This window comes from Podarcis erhardii, assembly GCF_964252035.2.
Source record: "Podarcis erhardii genome assembly, chromosome: 4".
Classification (NCBI taxonomy): Eukaryota; Metazoa; Chordata; class Lepidosauria; order Squamata; family Lacertidae; genus Podarcis; species Podarcis erhardii.
This window is the reverse complement of record NC_138508.1, coordinates 22,996,325-23,019,426: the sequence shown is the minus strand read 5'-3', so window position 1 is coordinate 23,019,426 and position 23,102 is coordinate 22,996,325. Positions and strand designations below refer to the sequence as shown.

Sequence of the window (23,102 nt, the reverse complement as noted above, 5' to 3'; positions counted from 1 at the left end):
TAAAAATGAATGTATTGCCAAGAATGTTGTTTTTGTTTCAATCACTGCAAATTTTGGACAAGATGGACTGTTTCAAGAAGTGGCAGAGAGACATTTCTAGATTTGTCTGGCAGGGCAAAAAGCCCAGAATAAAATTTAAAATACTAACTGATGCAAAGGAAAGAGGTGGATTTGCCCTGCCAGACCTTAAACTCTATTATGAATCAGCAGCATTTTGCTGGCTGCTTCTTGAGAACACGGACATTTTGGACCTAGAAGGGTTTTCGGGTGGCATGCATATCTGTGGTATGACAAGGTTAAAGCACACAAGGCATTTAAAAATCATATTGTCAGAAAAGCATTGTTTAATGTCTGGACAAGATATAAAGACTTACTTGGAAAAAAAACCCCAAGGTGGCTATCACCTATGGAAGTGAAGGCTCTGAAAAAACTCAATATGGAGGCCAATTGGCCAAAATATTGGGAGATTCTGGAACAGGAGGGTGACAAATTGAAGTTGCAGAGTTTTGAGAAGCTTAAAGATAAAGTGCGGGATTGGCTTCATTATTTTCAAATAAGAGAGGCCTATAATTTGGATTAAAAAATTGGCTTCCAGGTGGAAAAATCAAAATTGGAAATAGAACTATTAGAACCCAAAACTAAGATATTATCAAGAATGTATAACTTGCTGTTGAAATGGAACACTCAGGATGAAACGGTAAAATCTGCTATGATTAAATGGGCACAAGATGTTGGACATAACATTATGTTTGCTGACTGGGAACAGTTGTGGACCACAGGTATGAAATTTACGGCATGTAATGCTCTAAGAGAAAATATTATGAAAATGATATACAGGTGGTACATGACACCAGTCAAGCTTGCAAAAAATTATCATCTGCCCGATAATAAATGTTGGAAATGTAAAGAGACCGAGGGTACATTCTTTCACCTTTGGTGGACGTGCCCAAGGATTAAGGCTTTCTGGGAGATGATCTATAATGAAATGAAAAAGGTGTTTAAGTACACCTTCTTGAAGAAACCAGAGGCCTTTCTCCTGGGCATGGTTGGCCAATTGGTGCCAAAGAAGGATAGAACTTTCTTTATGTATGCTACAACAGCAGCAAGAATACTGATCGCAAAGTATTGGAAGACACAAGACCTACCCACCTTGGAAGAATGGCAGATAAAAGTAATGGACTATATGGAATTGGCGGAAATGACTGGCAGAATCCGAGACCAGGGAGAAGAGTTGGTGGAAGAAGATTGGAAGAAATTTAAAGCATACCTACAGAAACACTGCAAAATTTTTGAATGTTAATGACGTTGGAATGAAACAAAGTGGTTCTAGTAATAAGGCAAAACAGGAATATGAAAAAATGGATTTGATATTAGATGAAAATTTGAAGTTATAATATGTGAGGATAAACAATTAAGGTTAAATAAAGAGGGTATGGATTTGCTGAATTAATTATTAATAGGAATACAAAAAAGGGAGGTGTGAGGAAGTCACGAAAATAAGTAAATGAGTTGTAAGATATCAGAAAGAGGGATTTATTTTTTAATTGTTTGTATTTTTCTCTTTTTATGTCTTTTTGGTTTTTTTGTATTTTTTGTGTTTTCTTTTTACTATCTTGTACTTTACTTTTTGTTGAAAATTTACTAAATATCATTTAAAAAAAAATAAAACTAACTCCTAGATCTTAAGTGGACAATAGGTGGGAGTTAAGCTGGGTGTCCATCATGGCTGCCACCCAGCCTGCCATCTTAAGTTGCCTAAATTGTAATGCTTTAGACCACCGATGTATGACATCAATACATTGCATAGGTCTGTGAACTGTTCCATTACATTAAGGGTAACTTAAAACAGCAGGCTGGGTGACCATCACAGGATATTTAACAACATTATTTAACACTTAGGTCCAGCTCTGAGGGCCTTCTGGTGGTTCCCTCACTGCAAGAAGTGAGATTACAGGGAACCAGGCAGAGGGCCTTCTTGGCAGTGACGCCTGCCCTGTGGAACGCCCTCCCATCAGATGTCAAGGAAATAAACAACTATCTGACTTTAAGAAGACTTCTGAAGGCAGAGCTGTTTAGGGAAGTTTTTAATGTTTAAAGTTCTATTCTGTTTTTAATGTTCTCATAGAATCATAGAGTTGGAAGAGACCACAAGGGCCATCGAGTCCAACCCCCTGCCAAGCAGGAAATACCATCAGAGCACTCCTGACATATGGTTGTCAAGCCTCTGCTTAAAGACCTCCAAAGAAGGAGACTCCACCACACTCCTTGGCAGCAAATTCCACTGTCGAACAGCTCTTACTGTCAGGAAGTTCTTCCTAATGTTTAGGTGGAATCTTTTTTCTTGTAGTTTAGAACCATTGCTCCGTGTCCGCTTCTCTGGAGCAGCAGAAAACAACCTTTCTCCCTCCTCTATGTGACATCCTTTTATATATTTGAACATGGCTATCATATCACCCCTTAACCTCCTCTTCTCCAGGCTAAACATGACCAGCTCCCTTAGCCGTTCCTCATAAGGCATCATTTCCAGGCCTTTGATCATTTTGGTTGCCCTCCTCTGGACACGTTCCAGTTTGTCAGTGTCCTTCTTGAACTGTGGTGCCCAGAACTGGACACAGTACTCCAGGTGAGGTCTGACCAGAGCAGAATACAGTGGCACTATTACTTCCCTTGATCTAGATGCTATACTCCTATTGATGCAGCCCAGAATTGCATTGGCTTTTTTAGCTGCCGCGTCACACTGTTGGCTCAAGTCAAGTTTGTGGTCAACCAAGACTCCTAGATCCTTTTCACATGTACTGCTCTCAAGCCAGGTGTCACCCATCTTGTATTTGTGCCTCTCATATATTTTTTTGCCCAAGTGCAATACTTTACATTTCTCCCTGTTAAAATTCATCTTGTTTGTTTTGGCCCAGTTCTCTAATCTGTCAAGGTCGTTTTGAAGTGTGATCCTGTCCTCTGGGGTGTTAGCCACCCCTCCCAGTTTGGTGTCATCTGCAAATTTGATCAGGATGCCCTTGAGTCCATCATCCAAGTCATTGATAAAGATGTTGAATAAGACTGGGCCCAAGACAGAACCCTGTGGCACCCCACTAGTCACTCTTCTCCAGGATGAAGAGGAACCATTGATGAGCACCTTTTGGGTTCGGTCAGTCAGCCAGTTACAAATCCACTGAGTGGTAGCATAGTCAAGTCCGCATTTTACCAGCTTCTTTACAAGAATATCATGGGGCACCTTGTCAAATGCCTTGCTGAAATCAAGGTAGGCTACATCCACTGCGTTCCCTTCATCTACCAGGCTTGTAATTCTGTCAAAAAATGAGATCAGGTTAGTCTGACATGACTTATTTTTCAGAAATCCATGCTGACTATTGGTGATCACAGTATTCCTTTCTAGGTGCTCACAGACTGTTTGCTTAATGATCTGCTCCAGAATCTTCCCTGGTATTGATGTCAGACTGACTGGGCGGTAATTATTTGGGTCCTCTCTTTTCCCCTTTTTGAAAATAGGGACAACATTTGCCCTCCTCCAGTCTGCCGGGACTTCGCCTGTTCTCCAGGAATTCTCAAAGATGACTGCCAGTGGTTCTGAGATCACATCTGCCAGTTCTTTTAATACTCTTGGATGCAGTTCATCTGGCCCTGGAGACTTGAATACATCTAAACTAGCCAAGTATTCTTGTACTATCTCCTTAGTTATTCTGGGCTGTGTTTCCTCTGCTGAATCATTTGCTCCAAATTCTTCAGGTCGGGCATTGTTTTCTTTATTGGAGAAGACTGAGGCAAAGAAGGCATTGAGGAGTTCAGCCCTTTCTGTGTCCCCTGTTTGCATTTTACCATCTTCTCCTCTGAGTGACCCCACTGTTTCTTTGTTCTTCCTTTTGCTACAAACATACCCATAAAAGCCTTTTTTGTTGCTTTTAACCTCTCTAGCAAGCCTGAGTTCATTCTGTGCTTTAGCTTTTCTGACTTTGTGTCTACATGTGCTGGCTATTTGTTTGAATTCCTCTTTGGTGGTTTCCCCCCTTTTCCAATTTTTGTACAAATCCTTTTTAAATCTTAACTCAGTTAAAAGTTCTTTAGATAGCCACCCTGGCTTCTTTAGGCACCTTCCATGTTTCCGTCTCATTGGTATCTGTTGAAAGCTGCCCAGATTGGCTGGGGAAGTAAGTAGTAGTAGTAGTAGTAGTAGTAGTAGTAGTAGTAATCATCATCATCATCATCATCATCCCTGGGTTCCAGTATTATGGGAGAACTACGTATCAAGCACAATAGAGTTTTATAAAGGCATTGTGATATTATTTTTTGATCCATTCTACAGCACTAGGGCTCCCTGGGAAGTGTGTTTGGCACCTTCACTATAGTTTTCACCACATACTGAAGACACTCCTCTTCACGCTGGCCTGTAATACCCCAGATATATATTTTGTGGGCTCACCCTATTCCTGTGTCTGTTTAATACTGCATTTGAAATGTGCAAAACACACAACTATCTATCAAAATTTACACTTGTCTAAATTTGTTGGTGCAGTTTTCAACCAAACCTTGTTTACAATAATGCATATATTAGGGGAAAGTGGGCATTTAAAAAAAAAAGGTTTTATTCATTTTTCAAACTTATACAGAATTACATAACACTAACAAGAAATAAAACTCCCATCCTCTCCTTAAGTGTGTAATTCCCTGTAATTAAGTTACAACTTCTGTCTAGCCCTGGAGGATTTTATTCAACTTAGAGGGATGCTTATACCAATGTATAATCTTCAGTGCATTTTCCCAATTTTAATACCAGTGCTTGGTTTTTATGTTAGAGCAAAAAAAGTTAAATAAAGTTAGGTAACAGTTAAATATAATATAATTTATAATGTTTCAAATAAAATAAAATATATTTTATCTTCATTAAAAAGAAAAGGGATTTGTTCAGAATCATCAATAAATCCATCAATTCATTTCCACGGAAAATTATTTTTTAGAAAAACAATGTATAAGACTATCTCGGTCATTAGTTTCAGCAGTTAGCTTTAGAAGTCTGTTTTGGCCATAAGTTTCACCAGTTAGATCCAGCCATTAAACAGCTGTAGTTAGTTTCGCCAGCTTGTTTTAACTATTAGTTTCATCAGTTCATTTCATCAGTTCGTTTCAACCATTAGTTTCACCAGTTAGTTCCAGCCATTAAATGGCTGTAGTTAGTTCCAGCCATTAGTTTCACCAGTTAGTTCCATCCATTAAGTGGCTATAGTTAGTTTCAGCTATTAATTTCATCAGTTAGTTTCAAGAAGTCATGGCACTGTGATGTTTCAGATACAGTTGTACCTTGGTTCTCAAATGCCTTGGTACTCGTACGTTTTGGCTCCTGAACATCAAAAACCTGGTTGGAAGTGTTCCAGTTTTCAAATGTTTCTTGGAAGCCGAATGCCTGCTTGAGTGTAGGAAGCTCCTGCAGCCAATTGGAAGCCACACCTTGATTTTCGAATGTTTTCAGAAGTCAAATGGACTTCCGGAACAGATTACGTTCGAGAACCAAGGTATGACTGTATTAATGTCAGTAGTTACACACTCTGTCCCTTGCTTTCAAAAAGTCAATTTCAAGGATCCATTTCAGCAATGAAGAAGTAGAGAATCCAGAGTCAATTAAAGCATAGTCAGCACCAGCTTTGGAGGGGCCATTGGCATCATATCAATGTCATATCATATCTAAAACTAACTCCTAGACCTTAAGTGGACAATTGTTGATTAGTTGTTTGGTCGTTTCCGACTCTTCGTGACCCCATGGACCAGAGCACACCAGGCCCTCCTGTCTTCCACTGCCTCCCGCAGTTTGCTCAAAGTCATGTTTGTATCTTCAAAACACTGTCCAACCATCTCGTCCTCTGTTGTCCCCTTCTCCTTGTGCCCTCAATCTTTCGCAACATCAGGGTCTTTTCCAGGTAGTCTTCTCTTCTCATGAGGTGGCCAAAGTATTGGAGCCTCAGCTTCATGATCTGTCCTTCCAGTGAGCACTCAGGGCTGATTTCCTTAAGAATGGATAGGTTTGATCTTCTTGCAGCCCATTGAGTCCTCAAGAGTCCCCTCCAGCACCATAATTCAAAAGCATCCATTCTTTGGCGATCAGCCTTCTTTATGGTCCAGCTCTCACTTCCACACATCACTACTGGGAAAACCATGGCTTTAACTACATGGACCTTTGTTGGCAAGGTGCTTTTTAAGATGCTGTCTAGGTTTGTCATCGCCTTTCTCCCAAGAAGCAGGCGTCTTTTAATTTCGTGGCTGCTGTCACCATCTGCAGTGATCGTGGAGCCCAAGAAAGTAAAGGGGGGAGATAAGCTTGGTATCTATCATGGTTGCTACCCAGCCTGCCATCTTAAGTTGCCTAAATTGTAATGCCTTAGACCACCTATGTATTACATCAATACACTGCATAGGTCTGTGAGCTGTACCATTACATTAAGGGTAATTTAAAATAGCAGGCTCGGCGACTACCACAGACTATGGCTGTACCTTGGTTCTTGAAAGCCTTGGTACTCATCCATTTAGGCTCCCGAATGCCACAAGACTCTTCACGCTGACCTTTGACACCCCAGATATATATTTTCAGGACTCACTCTATTCCTGTGACTGTTTAATATTGCATTTTAAATTTGGCCAGGGGTTTTATGGTTGCTGTTATAATTATTTTAGTGACTTGAAGAAAGGCTTGAGCTTTACACTGTCCAGTTCTATCCAGTCATGGAGCTGCAGAGCGTGGCAGGTACTGCTCAGGAGGGAAACTCCCACATCTCATGTTCCTGTTCCTGCCCACATTAATATACGCAGCTCAGCTCAAACTCTTTCCCACATAGGATAATTGACTGCAGTGAGACACTGCATGAAGCAGCTTGCTGAAGGGAGAAAGGAAAACAAGGGCTGCCTCCTGTTCATAATTATACAAGCTAAGGCAGTGGCCAGAACTGAATGAGGTAAAGCAAGAAAACAAAACAACCACAACAATAATAAATAAATTCCAGCTGTGCTGTTATTCCCAAAAGGTGAGTAGTAGTTGTTGTAGCAGCAGCAGCAGCAATAATAATAATAATAATAATAATAATAATAATAATAATAATAATAATATCATTTGCAGGGTCTTTTCTGTGCTGGCTCCACCCAAGGGTGACTGACCTTCAGGCATCTTGAAAGGCATTCAAGACTCACATGGTGTGATTGGGCTTCTCACTCATGCGATGAAAGTTGGATTGTGGAGTCTTTTTATTTTTATTTTTGTGACTCTATTCTGTTCTAGGTTTTAGTAATAAACTTGTAGGTTTTTATTGTTGTGAGTCACTTTGGATAAACTGTTCTTAACAATGTTTAGGAATTCCTGAGAAGCAATAATAATTACTCAGGGGTTAGGTAAAACCCATCCATTATTGTTCTACCATTCACTTTTTCTAAAAGCGTTTCCTGCTTGCCTAGTGAATTTTGTCCTGGTCCCAGCCCAAATAACTCCTGGGTTTCTCATAGGAATAAAACTATGATTAGAAAAGCCAAAAGCAGCCAAAAGCAACCACATATTGTGCAAAACAGGATTCAGGGATTTAGGGTTCAACATTCTCATGGCTATTATTTTCCCACTTGTGCTTTTGTTGCTAGATCTGCGGTGAGCTACCTTCCATGGCCCTCTTTATAGGTACTGCGCTCTTCTTGATCTTCTCCAGCTGCCTCTCAGATTCACAACTCCGAAAGGCTAACAAAGAACTCTCAGTGCCAAATGGATCGCCATGGGGTGAATGGGGACCCATAGAATTCTGTCGCCAAGGACATGCAAAAGGATTCAGATTGAAGGTAGATACCTCCTTGTGTCCTCCTTTTCAGGCACCTTGGTGCCAAGTAGCTGTGACAATAAGCATCAACAGACAGAGTCCTGGGGCTGCTCTGCTCACCTGACCTTCCATCTGTAATGGTTGGGTCTCTTCCAGAGAAGCGAGACAACTCTGGCAGTAATTAACTCAGGTTTATTGCCCAAAACACACAAATCACTCTGGACCTCAGTCACTCAGCGTCTGCTTTCAAATTAGCTGTTGCCAAGTCTGAGTTCTGCCCATTCCTCTTTCCTCATTTCAAGCCCCCCTTTCGCTTCCTTTCCTGTTCACGCCTCTCATTAATTCTTCTGAGCCTATGCGTCATGGGATGGGCCTCCCTGTGAGTCCGAACTTAAACTGTGTCTTCTCCCTTGAACTCCCCCCTTCCTTCTCCTTGTTCTCGGAGCTCAGGCTTCTACTGCGAGGCTGGTCCTCCCTCGTTCTGCATTCCTGTCTAATTACCTCCTCCTGTCTCTCCATGCTCTCGCCCTCTCTCAGCAATGGAACGCAGCTGACACCATCTGACTTAGTTGCTTGGTGGTGAGGTTAAAGGTAAAGGTACCCCTGCCCGTACGGGCCAGTCTTAACAGACTCTGGGGTTGGTGCGCCCATCTCACTCAAGAGGCCAGGGGCCAGCGCTGTCCAGAGACACTTCCGGGTCACGTGGCCAGCATGACAAAGCTGCATCTGGTGAGCCAGCGCAGCACACGGAAACACCGTTTACCTTCCCGCCAGTAAGCGGTCCCTATTTATCTACTTGCACCCAGGGGTGGTGCTTTCGAACTGCTAGGTTGGCAGGCACTGGGACCAAGCAGTGGGAGCGCACCTCGCCGCGGGGATTCGAACCGCCGACCTTTCGATCGGCAAGCCCTAGGCGCTGAGGCTTTTACCCACAGCGCCACCCGTGTCCCTGGTGGTGAGGTTATTATGAGGCAAATGTACTGGTGGCACACCTAAGGCCTTCAGCTTCTGTGGTTCTTCTTCATGTGCCTTCTCCGCAAGAGGCCCAGAGAAACTGGCCTTTTATGTGGTGGCTCCTCACCTGTGGAATGTTCTCCCCAGAGAGGCTTGCCTGGCACCACCATTACATATATTTGGGTCCATTGCAAAAGCATTCCTCTTCTCTGTCCTTTGGCTAATTAAACTGTTAGGGGAACTGTTTTTGTTTCTTATTATGGCATACATTTTTGTTTTTTTTATATTGTAATCCACCCTGTGATCTTCTAGTTCATCTTCAAGATCATTCTCTTACATGTGTTATTTACACTTTGGACCCTTTGTGCATTTAAGCTTAAATATCATCATTTTGAGGGGAAAGAAATAAAATGATTTGCATTCTGCTGTGTGTGGAATGATGGTCCCTTAGTCTTCTTAAGTAAAATTTATGCTTTTTTAAAAAGAATATTTTTTTATTAACCGACCAATCACATCAAAGCAAACCAAATTACATAAATTCCAAATTACACAGCCGAATTTTAAATTTTTGTTGGGGGTACCCATATTTCAAGTTCCGAAGGAGATCCAATCAACTTCTTGCTTCTTGCTGCTGTTTTAATGTCCGCAAATCTAACCTTATGATGTTCACAGTACTATCCAGTCCTTTCTTATTGTTTTTCCACATCTCTTGTTGTTATTTTCATATATTTTTCCTTTCTCTTTGTGACCTGATAGTCTCCACAAGCTGGTTAGAACAGTTTGTAATCCTGCGTGGATATTATTTTTTTTATCCAGTAGCCATATCCAGACGTTTTCCATATAACATCACTTCCATACATCAAAACAGTCTTAACGTCATTAATCTTCACCAATCTGCCTCTGTTCTCAAAACCTTTGAGGAGATTCACCAGGAATGCAGTCTGCAAATAAGTCTGTTCCTCCTCCCGGCTATAAATCCTTTGGCAAGATGGCAACTCCGAATTAATTGCTGTGCCATTCCAAAAGCTCTTATTGCTTCTCGATCTCCATAAAGCATACTTTTGGTTAAAGTTTATCTCCACACAGACCTTAATCATCCTGCTTGGGTCAGTTCAACCGACGATTATAATGAGGAGGGGTTCTTGTAAATCACATAGAAGGAAAGTAAAAAAGGTCCCCCCCCCTTCAGTCCTGTTGTCAACATACCCAGCCTTTGGTGTATCTTCATCGTAAAATATTCCTGTTTCTCCAACCCGCCGTCTTCTTTTGCAGAGGTCACTTAAATTAGCAGACTTCACTCCCCTTCTTCACTTGAAATATGTGCATTTGCTTCTTTTGTAATTAATTATTCCAAATTGCGGCAGCTAGTGTGCGATCAGAGACAGCGTCCAGGAGGGCCGAGGTCCACACGGGGGCATTCTGCCTAGGGCCCTCACCCCCTTCTTTCGAATTAGGGGGTGATTTATGGGCACAGCAGGCAAGGGCAGTGTTCCTCATTTCCTTGGGGCAACAAGGGAGGCTGCCTACTCCCATAACAGCCTCTTAATTACCCCGTGTGGGTTGGAGAGATGGTATTGTCGGCCATCTTCCAGTGCGCCCCTAGTGGCCCCCCCAAGTAAAATTTATGCTTCAACACAACTGGTTTGTTACATTTTGGAGGCTGAAATATTTTTTTGCCAAGGAATACTTGCCAAGGAACATTTGGACGAACGAATTGAACTGTGAACTGTGAACTGAAATAGTTCATTTTGTAAAGGGGCAAACTTGAACTGGAGTTAGTTCCTTTAGGGGCATGTCAAACGAGATCCTTTTCAAATCAAACCATCCAAGTTCTGTACAATACTGTCAAATTCAGCCTGCCAATCTAGTGTGTGTGAAATTCCTCCTGAAGATGCTGTGCTTTGCTCTTAAATGTGGTCTTATTGCAGTCACAGCTTCTCTTCTCCCCCAGGTACAGCCATGGACACAAGAATCACCCTTTATAGATGATACATCTCTGAATGGCATCCGCCTCATTTGCACGGATGACTCAGAAATTCAATCTGCTGTTGGACAGTGAGTAGCTTTAAATATTCCATTCCTTGGCTTTGTTGTTAGAAAGAAGTATGGAACCAAATCTGGCAAGTTCTTGCCTTTTCCCTGAGTTCTTGAGGAGGATACATCTTGGATTATGGTGACTTATTCATGGGCTGCCAAACCTGAGTGTATCAACAACACAACAGGGAGGGTTGTGATAAAATTGCGAAATGCAATGTAGCAAAAGATAGTATTACTAGGGCAACTGTTACACAGCTGGAAATCTATTTTTTTTTAATAAATATTTATTAGAGTTTTTGAATACAAATGCACCAATAATAAACAATCTTACTTCTATCACAACGTAGTTTCATCACTTCTTTGGACTCCCTCACGTCTCCCGCTCCCATTTACATCGTTAAAAGGTTTATCCAAGCAAATTATCAACTTGTTTACGATCTTATATCCACTCATTTAAGTATAATCTAGCAATTCTCCATAAAATTTATGTTTTCTTTAATCTCACTTATCATCAAATTCAAAATCTAATTTAGTGGTGGCCAATTTTTTATGATCTAGCATCCTTCTTAACATTCAACCAAATTACAATGTTTTTGTAAATACATCTTAAATTTCTTCCAGTCTTCCTCAATCCTCTCTTCTCCCAGGTCTCGGATTCTGCCAGTCATCTCGGCCAGTTGCATATAGTCCATCAGCTGCATCTGCCACTCTTCCAGTGTGGGTAGATCTTGAGTTTTCCAGTTTTTTGCGATGAGTAACCTTGCTGCCGTTGTTGCATACATAAAAAATGTTCGGTCCTTCTTTAGCACCTTCTGGCCGACAATACCCAAAAGGAAGGCCTCTGGTTTCTTGGTGAAGGTATACTTAAATACCTTTTTCAGCTCATTATATATCATTTCCCAGAAGGCCTTCACCTTAGGGCATGTCCACCAGAGGTGAAAGAATGTTCCTTCATTTTCTTTACATTTCCAACATTTATTATCAGGCAAATGGTATATTTTGGCAAGTTTAACTGGGGTCATGTACCATCTATATATCATTTTCATTACATTTTCCTTCAGAGCATTACATGCAGTGAAGTTCAGCCCAGTGGTCCATAACCTTTCCCAGTCCTCAAACATAATGTTATGCCCAATGTCCTGTGCCCACTTTATCATAGCCGATTTAACCATTTCGTCTTGTGTGTTCCATTTTAACAGCAAGTTATACATTCTAGATAGTACCTTAGTCTTTGGTTCTAACAATTCTGTTTCTAACTTCGATTTCTCCACCTGGAACCCTAACTTTTTGTCATTTTTAAAAACTTCTTTAATCTTTAATTTTTACACAGCTGGAAATCTAAACAACCATGAAAGTAACAGGAGTAATTTTTTTCTTAATGAACATTTATATATTTGAATCTTTATAGCAGAAGAATCCACTCATAAATCAACAGTTGCTCAACATTTGGATGTAGTTCCAGTATACATCACATTTCCTTCCCAAGGAATTAATCATCGAGCTAACAAAATTAAATAAAACAAAATTCCAGTTTACATCTGTTTCCATATGAGGTGAATAAAATGTGAAGAGAATGCATACATGCAACATTACCTGTGTAACAAAATGTAGGCCGTATTAGATTGGAACAAGGGTAAAAAATGACAAAATAACTCATCTAATGACAGAAGGATATAAAATTCATATCACCCACCGTTGCTGATATGAAAAGTCTTATAAAATGCACCTGTCCCTGTGTGCATATTTCCTGAAGGAAGAACAGAAAAGAGGCACACTGCCTTCTGTTTGTTAGCCTTCCTTAAGGAATATGAATAGGCCTCACAAATATAAAGGTAAAGTAAGGACCAGCCACAAACTCAGCTGAACACAATTAAATATATCCTGCAAATTCTATTGTTGAATTCTAACCATATGGGTCCAGTGTATTCAGTTTATAAATATACCTCCATTCCATTTGTGAAAGCTTCCTGGTCCTGAGTGAAGGCACGATGAGACAACTGGGAAGTCCACCTTTTCTAAGGCAGGCTTCTTCAGGCTCGTGTGCTCCAGATCTTTTGGACTACAATTCCCATAAGCACAGGACAACACATGGAGGTAACAGGAGCTTTAGTCCACCACATCAGGAAGACACCAGGTAGAGGGAAGCTGGTCTAAAGCACTGATGAGCTGACATTTTGATCTGGAAACCAAGCCTTATGAGCAATAGTTGAAGGAGCTAGGTATGTTTAGGCTGGAAAAGAGGAGGCTTAGAGGAGATATGATAGACATCTTCAAATATCTCAAGGGCTGTTACAAGGAAGAAGGAACAAGCTTGTTTTTTCCTGATTTGGAGGGTACCTCTTGAGCCAATGCTTTCAAGTTACACAAAAGGAGATTCTGACTAAACATATGGAAAAACTTTCTGACAGTAAGATCTATTCGACAGTGGAACGCTCTCTCTTGGGAGGTTGTGGACTCTCCTTCCTTGGAGGTTTTTTTTTATATATATATAAATATTTATTAAGGTTTTTTTTATAAAAGAAATGCACAGATAATAGACAACATTAGTTATGTCATAACAAAATCTCATAACTTCTTTGGACTTCCTCACGTCTCCTGCTCCCACTTACATCGTTGAATAATTTTTTCAAGCAAATTATCATCTTATTTACCATCTTATTTCCACTCATTTAAAAATAGTCTAACAATTCTCCAGAAGGTTTATATTTTCCTTAATCTCAATTATCGTCAAATTCCGGTCTAATTTAGTGGTGGCCAATTATTTTATGATCAAGCATCCTTCTTAACATTCAACCAAATTACAATATTTTTGTAGATAAATCTTAAATTTCTTCCAATCCTCTTCAATCCTTTCTTCTCCCAGGTCTCGGATTCTGCCAGTCATCTCCGCCAGTTGCATATAGTCCATCAGCTGCATCTGCCACTCTTCCAGTGTGGGTAGATCTTGAGTTTTCCAGTTCTTAGCGATGAGTATCCTTGCTGCCGTTGTTGCATACATAAAAAATGTCCGGTCCTTCTTTAACACCTTCTGGTCGACAATACCCAGGAGGAAGGCTTCTGGTTTCTTAGTGAAGGTATACTTAAATACCTTTTTCAGCTCATTATATATCATTTCCCAGAAGGCCTTCACTTTAGGGCAGGTCCACCAGAGGTGAAAGAATGTTCCTTCATTTTCTTTACATTTCCAACATTTATTATCAGGCAAATGGTATATTTTGGCAAGTTTAACTGGGGTCATGTACCATCTGTATATCATTTTCATTACATTTTCCTTCAAAGCATTACATGCAGTGAAGTTCAGCCCATTGGTCCACAACCTTTCCCAGTCCTCAAACATAATGTTATGCCCAATGTCCTGTGCCCACTTTATCATAGCCGATTTAACCATTTCGTCTTGTGTGTTCCATTTTAACAGCAAGTTATACATTCTAGATAGTACCTTAGTCTTTGGTTCTAACAATTCTGTTTCCAACTTCGATTTCTCCACCTGGAACCCTAACTTTTTATCATTTTTAAAAACTTCTTTAATCTGAGCGTAATGTAACCAGTCTCGCACTTTATCCTTCATTTTCTCCAAACTCTGCAATTTCCAATTGTCTCCATCTTTATCTAATATTTCCCAATATTTTGGCCATTTGGCCTCCATATTGGGTCTTTTTCGGGCCTTAGCTTCCAGAGGGGAAAGCCACCTCGGAGTTTTGTTTTCCAATAAGTCTTTGTATTTTGTCCAGACATTAAACACTGCTTTTCTGACAATATGGTTCTTAAAGGCCTTGTTGATCTTGACTTTATCATACCATAGGTATGCGTGCCAACCGAAAGCATTGTTAAAACCTTCCAGATCCAATACATCAGTGTCTTCGAGAAGTAGCCAGTCTTTTAGCCAGCAGAAAGCTGCGGCTTCATAGTACAACTTTAAGTCTGGCAGGGCAAAGCCCCCTCTTTCTTTCGCGTCAGTTAATATCTTAAACTTAATTCTGGGCTTTTTGCCCTGCCAGACAAATTTAGAAATATCTCTCTGCCACTTCCGGAAGCACTCCGTCTTGTCCACAATTTGCAATGTTTGAAACAAAAACAAATCTTTGGCAATACATTCATCTTAATAGCCGCAATTCGGCCTAACAAAGAAAGCTTCAGTCTGGTCCAACTGTCCAAGTCTCTCTTAATTTCAGACCAACATTTTTCATAATTATCCTTAAATAGACTCAGATTTTTTGCTGTCATGTTTAGCCCTAGGTACTTTACTTTTTTTACCATAGCTAATTCTGTTTCTCTCTGAAACCGTTCTGACTCTGTGTCTGTCAGATTTTTTCCCAGCACCTTAGTTTTCTGTTTATTTAGTTTAAATCCCGCCACCCGACCAAAGTCTTGAATCAATTGCAATACTCTTTTCGTACTAGGTTCTGGCTCCTGCAGGGTCAAAACTAGGTCATCTGCAAAAGCTTTAAGTTTGTATTGTTTCGCTCCGACCTGAATCCCTTGCACCAACCGGTCCCCTCTTATCAAATTCAGGAGCACCTCCAGAACCGAAATAAATAACAGAGGGGAAATCGGGCAGCCTTGTCTTGTCCTTTTTTCAATTTTAAACTCTTCTGTAACCACATTATTAACTATCAATTTTGCCTTTTGTTCTGAATATATTGCATCAATTCCGTTCTCAAAACCCCGTCCCACTCCCATTTCTTTTAAATTTCCCTTCATAAATTTCCACGAAATATTATCAAAGGCCTTCTCTGCATCTATAAAAATTAACACTGCTTTTGTATTTAATGTCTGTTTGCAAAAGTTCTAAAATGTCAATAATGTTCCTTGTGTTAGCAGACATGTGTCTACCTGGGAGAAAGCCTGCCTGATCATTATGAATTACTTCATTTAAAACTCTTTTAAGTCTACTTGCCAAAACGTCAGCAAATATTTTGTAATCCACATTTAAGAGGGAGATGGGACGGTAGTTCTTGAGTTGTGTCTTTTCAGTTTCTGATTTTGGTATCAAAGTAATAAAAGCTTCTTTCCACGATTCCGGCGCCTTCTTTCCCTCCATAATTTCATTACTGACCCCCATCAATGGTTGTATCAAATAGTCTCTTAGTGTCTTATAATACTTGGAGGTCAGGCCATCTGGCCCTGGAGATTTGCCCAATTTCATGTTCTGAATGGCTTGTTCGATCTCTTGTCGTGTTATTTTACTGTTCAGGAGTGATCTATTTTCTTGTGACAGTTTTTTAAGTCCATTTTTTCCCAAAAATTGTTTAATCTCAGCCTCATCCTGTGGCCCTTGGGTGTATAATTTTTTGAAATATTTCTGGAAACACTTTCTAATCTCCACGGGGTTCTGGATGTTTCTTCCTTCAATTTCCAGGTTTGTGACTATATTTAACTTTTGTCTCTTCTTCAACTGCCAAGCCAGCAGTTTCCCACATTTATTTGCCGATTCAAAAGTTTTTTGTTTCATTAATTTAATCTTCCACTCTATTTCCTGGTTTATCAGTTTAGAATATTGTGCCTGATGGAGTTTAATTTCTCTCAGAATCGGCTGTGACTTCGGATTTGATCTTAACTTCTTCTCTAACTCTTTAATTTTCTCCAAAATCTTATCTTTCCTCTCATTTTGTGTTCTTTTCTTTACAACATTCTGTTGTATCAAGAACCCCCTCATCACGGCTTTGCTTGCGTCCCAGATAATTCTTTTTTCCACCATGGTGTTCATGTTTATCTCAAAGTAGTCCTTCAAAACTTTTTGGGCCTTCTTAGTAATCTCCTGATCTCTGAACAAATTGTCATTCATCTTCCATCTAAAGGAACCGCTTGGTAATAATGTCATGTCCATTTTCAGTGCATTATGGTCGGAGCAGGTCTTTGGGCAGATTTCCACTTTCCTGACCTTGGGTGCCAGACCTCTAGTTATCCATATTTGGTCGATTCTTGTCCAAGTCAGCTGGGCTTCAGAGAAAAATGTACCTTCTTTTCCCAAGGGGTTCTTCATTCTCCAGATGTCAATCCAATCCATATTGTCTGTCATTTCAAAAAAGGTCTTTGGTAGTCTGCCATCTTTCGTAACATTTTGACTTTGTGACTTATCCATGTTAGTTGATACGACCCCATTCATATCTCCCATCATAATGATGTTGTCATAGTCCAGATAATCCAGCATTGTCTCATGCAACTTCTTATAAAATTCCGATTTCCCTTCATTTGGTGCATAGATTCCTAATAGCAAAATCTTCTCTCCTTGGTGTTGTATTTCGATTGCCAAAATTCTTCCATGTTCATCTTTGAATAAAAATTTTGGTGACAGGCTCTCTTTTGCATAAATCACCACGCCTCTCTTCTTTACTGTGTCTGAAGATATAAATTCCTGACCAAGTCTTTTGTTTATTAACACTTTTCTATGGAGCCTAGTCACATGTGTTTCTTGTAAACAAATAATGTCCAATTGTTTCTTTTTTAATATGTAAAAATTTTTCCTCCTTTTTTCCGGGATGTTACAGCCATTTATATTCCAGCTCAAGAGTTGCAGAGACATCCTGAATAGATCTGGTTATTTTTCTGGCAGTAGTACTTTGTTCTCCAGGTGTTTAGGGTCCGAGGGTGCAGGTACCCCTGGTGGTTCAGGCCCCGAGGATAATTCAAGTCCTTTATGAAGGTCCTCTCCGTATGCAGTCAGAAACTTGTCTTTGTCTTCCGATGTTCTAATTTTAATCTTCTTCCCTCTAAAAGTGAAAGATAATCCTTGGGGAAAATCCCACCTGAAGATGATTGAGTTGCTCCTCAACAGTCTTGCTAGTTCCAAATACTCAGATCTAAGATCCAAAAGTTGTTTAGGAATATCCTTGTAAATTTCAATTCTTTTGTCCAAGATGTCCAGTGACTTTCCGTAGTGCAGGCCCCAAATCTTGTCCCTTTCCTCCTTTGATCTCAATGTTATCAAACAGTCTCTGGGTTTGTCTTTCTTTATAAGTCTTCCAAGCCTGAAAGCTGATACGATTTTAAGCTCATTGGAATCGGTTTACAATGAGCTTAAAAGGATATTTAAATACACTTTTCCCAAAAGACCCGAAGCCTTTTTGCTGGGAATGACGGGTAAAGATATTAAGAAAGAAGATAGAACGATATTCCTCTATGCCACCACAGCAGCGAGAATTTTATTGGCACAATATTGGAAAGTGGAAACTATCCCCAATATAAATGATTGGCAAATTAAAATGATAAAATATGCTGAGCTTGATAAATTAACAGGTAAACTATTTGGTCGATTCTTGTCCAAGTCAGCTGGGCTTCAGAGAAAAATGTACCTTCTTTTCCCAAGGGGTTCTTCATTCTCCAGATGTCAATCCAATCCATATTGTCTGTCATTTCAAAAAAGGTCTTTGGTAGTCTGCCATCTTTCGTAACATTTTGACTTTGTGACTTATCCATGTTAGTTGATACGACCCCATTTCTTCAGAGTAAACATTTCTTCAGAGTATTAACACCACTATCTTTGTCAGGTATGGAACATGGTCAAAGGCTGAGATTTGTCCTGGAGGCCGTCTAATTTCATATTCTCTGAGAGTACTAGAATATCAAAAGGTCTTCGATGACACAGCAGCTGACAATATCAGGTTCAGCTGTGAAAATGGGGGTGTCTTGACAGGCCGTTCAACTGACTGGGGAAAGTATGGTCCATGGAGTCAACAATGTACTACTGGTGCCATATGTGGAATGGTGACAAGAATTGACAATGGATTAAACGACAACACAGGACTTAACGATGTGATCTTCTACTGCTGCGACTGAACCATGTGGGTTTCGCACAACAATAGCTCAGATCCCTGTGCCCCAGTGGCTCCATGATGTGAAACTTAATAATAAATGTATCCCCAATGAAGAGTTCTGGGTGTCTTTTTTTGACGCACTGTTCCTTAAATCTTCATTTAATGGCTTGTTGACAGAGCCATCTAAATCTTGGTAACGCTTTATTGAGGAAGCGGAACAAAACATTCTATAACTTGAGGAGAAAGCAACAGAGAGGCTTTTGTCTTTCTTAGGTCAGGCACTGGACATAGCAGGAAGGCTATCAATTATACATAACGGGGGGAACTCCATCAGATCTACACAGCCAATCAGAGCACTCGCTACCTCAGTGAGCGTCGTGCCACTTTGCTTGGTTGTTAAGTAAAACCTTAGCCACCTGGTTTGCTGACTTACTAATAACAGAATGAATGCTAAAGTCACACACAGAACAATCTGTGCTGTGGCAATCCATCATGGCTGCTGGATAGGAGGCCAACCATAGGATTGGAGAGAGGACAGAGAAGGATGAATGGTCACAGAAGAATGTAAGAAGAGGCCCACTGGATTGTACGAAAAGTCTATCTGGTCAAGCATCCTGTTTCTCAGAGTGGCTTCTCAGATGCCATTTGAAGCCCAGAAACTGGCAGTGAGTGCACAGTCCCACTGTTCTTCCATGGCAGCTGATGTTCTGATAGGGCTGTCATACTGTACGTCCTTAATTTCCCTGACTTAGCTGGGATTCGTCCATTGAAAATGGCATCCAGGGGGCCGGATTTTCTATAAGCAGACTGTCAAATGCTTACACTGCTTATTCAGGCCTTAACCAGTGAGTATGGAACATTCTAGCGAAAAACACTTGCTTTACCAACACAAATGTTGGCATTATGGGAGTCCTAGCTTGCAGCAGCAGGTTGTTCACAACCTCTATTTTTCTGTTCACCATCAGCTGCAGAAACCTCAAGGTACTTGTAATGGGATAAGGGGTTGCTTGTGTGTAAGCGCTAAAACGCTCCCAGTTTTGTAGTCAGTTTTTAAACTCTCCCTAACCGCACAGCCATAAGTGCGTGGCTGCCTTAATCACTGGCAGAATCCGTCAGTGGGCGTTTCCTGAATTTCTTCCAACATAAAAGTTCCTTGACAGAAAGTCTCCTCCTTGAGTCCCTGCGTGACAGCTTTCTGCGCAGAGTGGGCGTTCCAAGGGGAGGTCCTGAGCTCTCACCACTGGTCTCGCTTGAAGCGTCTCTGAGCCTAACCTCCGACGCTGTCTCCTCCTCCCCTCCTTCTTCAGCGGAAACTCTCCCTCTCCCCCTGCTGGTTCCTTCCTCAGCATCTGAGGGTCTCCCAGCATCCGAGAGCCTCTCCACCCCCCTGAGCTCCGGTGGCAGTTCCCTGACAGTACTGAACCACATGAGGATAATACAGCTCTCAACCATTTCTGTCTCCATTGCACTAATGGTGCAATAATTGAATCTACATCGGGACCATGAGTATTCTTTAGATTTCTCTCTTACTATGACCTTGTAGTTTTCAGGTGAAGGGCTGCCTGAAATGTGTTTTAGCTTCCAAAACAGTTACAGAAGCCACTCTTGGTAATTCCCGGCTTCATAGAAGGAACCCAAGTCTCCTTCAACAAACATATTGTATAATCTTCCAGCAAACTATTGCAAAAAGCACAGCTAGTGAGGAATCACAACACAATTCCACCAGTGCAGAATGGCAGCTTGGTGTTGATGTAGGCTAAGAAATAATTTTTGCCTCCCAAAAAGCTATAGAAACCCTCTAGGTGATTTCAGGTTTCAATTACAACTTCATAGGAGGAACCCAAGTCTCATGCAAGAAACATATAGTATATTAGTATATATAGTATAGTATATTTTTCTATTACAAAAACAAAGCACAGCTAGTGAGGAGTCACAACACAATTCCACCAGCTCAGAGTGGCAGCTTGGTCTTGAGGGTTTCCTGAGTCAATCACAGAATACCTTTTGGTATCCAGCATGAGAAGTGTAGGAAAAATGGTAGCTATTTAACAGGGATTACCGTTTTGACAGTCCAGAGGTAATTCGTTCTAGTAAGCTGTATATACATATTGTGATATAAATAAAAACATGTTTTGCTTTTTAAAAAATAGCAGTTAGTTTTCTTAGAGTAGGTCTGACAAAGTTAAACCTTGCCTTCCAAGACCCACACATATCAGACACACTCATTTCATGAAAGTCCATTCTAATTCATCAAATGCCTTTTCAGTGTCAGCAAGGAATAGCAATTTTGTTTCTGTGTAATAGTTATACCAACAATTCTCCTTAGTATCCTGAAGAAATCTCCCTGTAATGAAGCTGATCAGTATGCATACATTCAGACAATCTCCTTTCTAACACATTCAGCAAATTAGATATCAAAATCTATTTTTGTCATTTTAGAAGTGATATTGTTACATGGTAGCCAACCAATGATAAATCTTTCCTTGAGTTTGATATCAAGAGTTTTTAATTGAGTTAACACTCAAATTCTATTAAAATCAGGAGGAAGATACCTGTACTCTCAGGGAATCGCTGAGATTTCCAGGAGGACAAAGTATCTTTTAAACAAACCAACAATAACCCTTAGGTAATCAAACTCACCAGCAAAGAACAATAAAATGAGAATTGAAGATGCTTTGTAGCAGGGGTCAGCATTTTTTTTCAGCAGGGGGCTGGTCCACTGTCCCTCAGAACTTGGGGGGGGACTATTTTTTTTTGGGGGGGGGAGGATGAATGAATTCCTATACCCCACAAATAACCCAGAGATGAATTTTAAATAAAAGCACACACATTCTACTCATGTAAAAAGACGCTGATTCCTGGACCATCCGTGGGCCAGATTTAGACGGTGATTGGGGCAGATCTGGCCCCCAGACCATTTGCTTACCCATGTTTGTAGTCATGAAATGTTAAGTACTGGACTGAAAATAAAATGGAAAACTGTGGAGGGTGGCTGAGATGGCTAAAATTCCTTAACAAGAGCTGCAGTTTTATTGCAACATTTTATTGCAACATTGTGTATAGATCTACTCTCTCTCTCTCTCTTTTTTATGTCAGCTGCTAGTTTTTCTGGAGAGCCTCCAACACAAGAAAGTATGTGTGTTGTTTTATCACAACATTGCTACCATGGTCTTCTTCCATAGTTGGGGAGACTGGGACAAGTCTCAGTACTGTGACCATGAGCGCCTGGTTGCCTTTGCTTTGAGTGTGGAACCTCCCAAGGATGGGGTGGATAATACAGCAGCCAACAAGGTCTACTTCAAATGTGAAAATGGGAGAGGAATATTTGCTAATTGAATATGCTGGGGCTATTATGTCAGCGTTAGCACCTGCTTTTCTGGTACCATATGTGGGCTGCAGACAAAGTACAGCCTGATCAAGGAGAAGATGATGATACAGCACTTAATGATGTTAAGTTTTACTGCTGTAGATGAATAGTTTGCTGACCTGGATTTTAACCACAATTAAATGCTAAACAAATATGAGTGTGTGTCCTTTTTTTTTGGAGACCAGTTCCTCAATTCTAGAAAGAAGACCAACAAAAGAATAATGTGGAAGAGCAACAAGCGCATAGCCACATAGAAGCCTTCGCCCATCCAGTGGCATCCAAATACTTGGACTACAACTCCCATTAGCCATTGCTTTAAAATGAATCTGGGAGTTCCTTCTACATTGTGTGGATAAGAAACTTCCTGGGTCATTTTGGACCTTTTAAAAAGTCTTTCCTGGAACTTCCGGAGACGGCGCGAACGGCAATGGCTGCCCTCTTCTAACTGCGAAGAGGGAGCTCCGCAGAAACGGGTCGTCCGCTACGGCGAAGCGGAAGCCCATATCGGAAAACCACAGGCAGCAAGAGCCTGTGGCCGTGGGACTCGGTGGGCGCCAGAAGCGCCCCCCGAAACGAAGAGGGGACCCTGCCAGAAGCGCCCCCCGAAACGAAGAGGGGACTCTGAACGTGGAGGGGGTATAGCGGCGCTGTGAGTCGGTCGCTATTCCTGTGGAGTGAAGCCGCATAGCCGCTGTCGGTGAGCGCTGACCTTTCTTCCTGGAAACATCTAATTTTGAAAAGCAACAACTCATGAGTAAGAAAAGACAGTAAGAATTGAAAATAAATTGCTGTAAATTCAGTCGAAAGCGGGAAACGTAAACAGGAAGTCCAATCAAGTCCAATGAACACCCAATCAATTGGAAGGCTATTTGAGACCACTGCAGAAAACCGCAAATTGGCTGAGGAAGCCAGCCAAAGAGTTGAAGAATTAGAACAAGAGGTAAGACCACTGCACAAACTGGTTGGTGAACAGCAGGCGTATTTGTCTATGATTGAATTGCGGAATCGGGAGAATAATTTGAGATTGAGGTCGATACCAGAGTTGGAACAAGGAAATTTAATTGAGTTCCTGACAAAAGAATTTTCCAAGTTTTGGTCTTTGGAGGAAGAAAAGGACTTTAAAATTGTGACTGCTTTTAGACTTGGAAAATCAGCAAGGAAAGACAAGCCCAGAGACTGTTTGATTACTTTGAGATC

The 23,102-nt window shown here is 40.8% G+C and overlaps 1 protein-coding gene across 1 annotated transcript; it reads left to right on the top strand.

Moving 5' to 3' along the window:
* The first annotated feature begins 7,633 nt into the window (after nucleotides 1-7,633).
* On the top strand, nucleotides 7,634-18,639 carry LOC309341261 (vitelline membrane outer layer protein 1-like). The gene is made up of 3 exons (XM_081860844.1): nucleotides 7,634-7,815; nucleotides 10,699-10,802; nucleotides 18,272-18,639. The coding sequence occupies exons 1-3, from the start codon at nucleotides 7,645-7,647 to the stop codon at nucleotides 18,558-18,560; spliced, it is 564 nt and encodes a 187-aa protein (XP_081716970.1). The 5' UTR covers nucleotides 7,634-7,644; the 3' UTR covers nucleotides 18,561-18,639.
* The last annotated feature ends 4,463 nt before the right edge of the window (nucleotides 18,640-23,102 follow it).

Coding starts and splice junctions, on each gene's coding strand:
- LOC309341261 (XM_081860844.1), top strand. CDS start 7,645: ATGGCCCTCTTTATAGGTACTGCGCTCTTCTTGATCTTCTCCAGCTGC. Junction 7,816..10,698: donor CAAAAGGATTCAGATTGAAG/GTAGATACCTCC, acceptor CTTCTCCCCCAG/GTACAGCCATGGACACAAGA. Junction 10,803..18,271: donor ATTCAATCTGCTGTTGGACA/GTGAGTAGCTTT, acceptor TATCTTTGTCAG/GTATGGAACATGGTCAAAGG.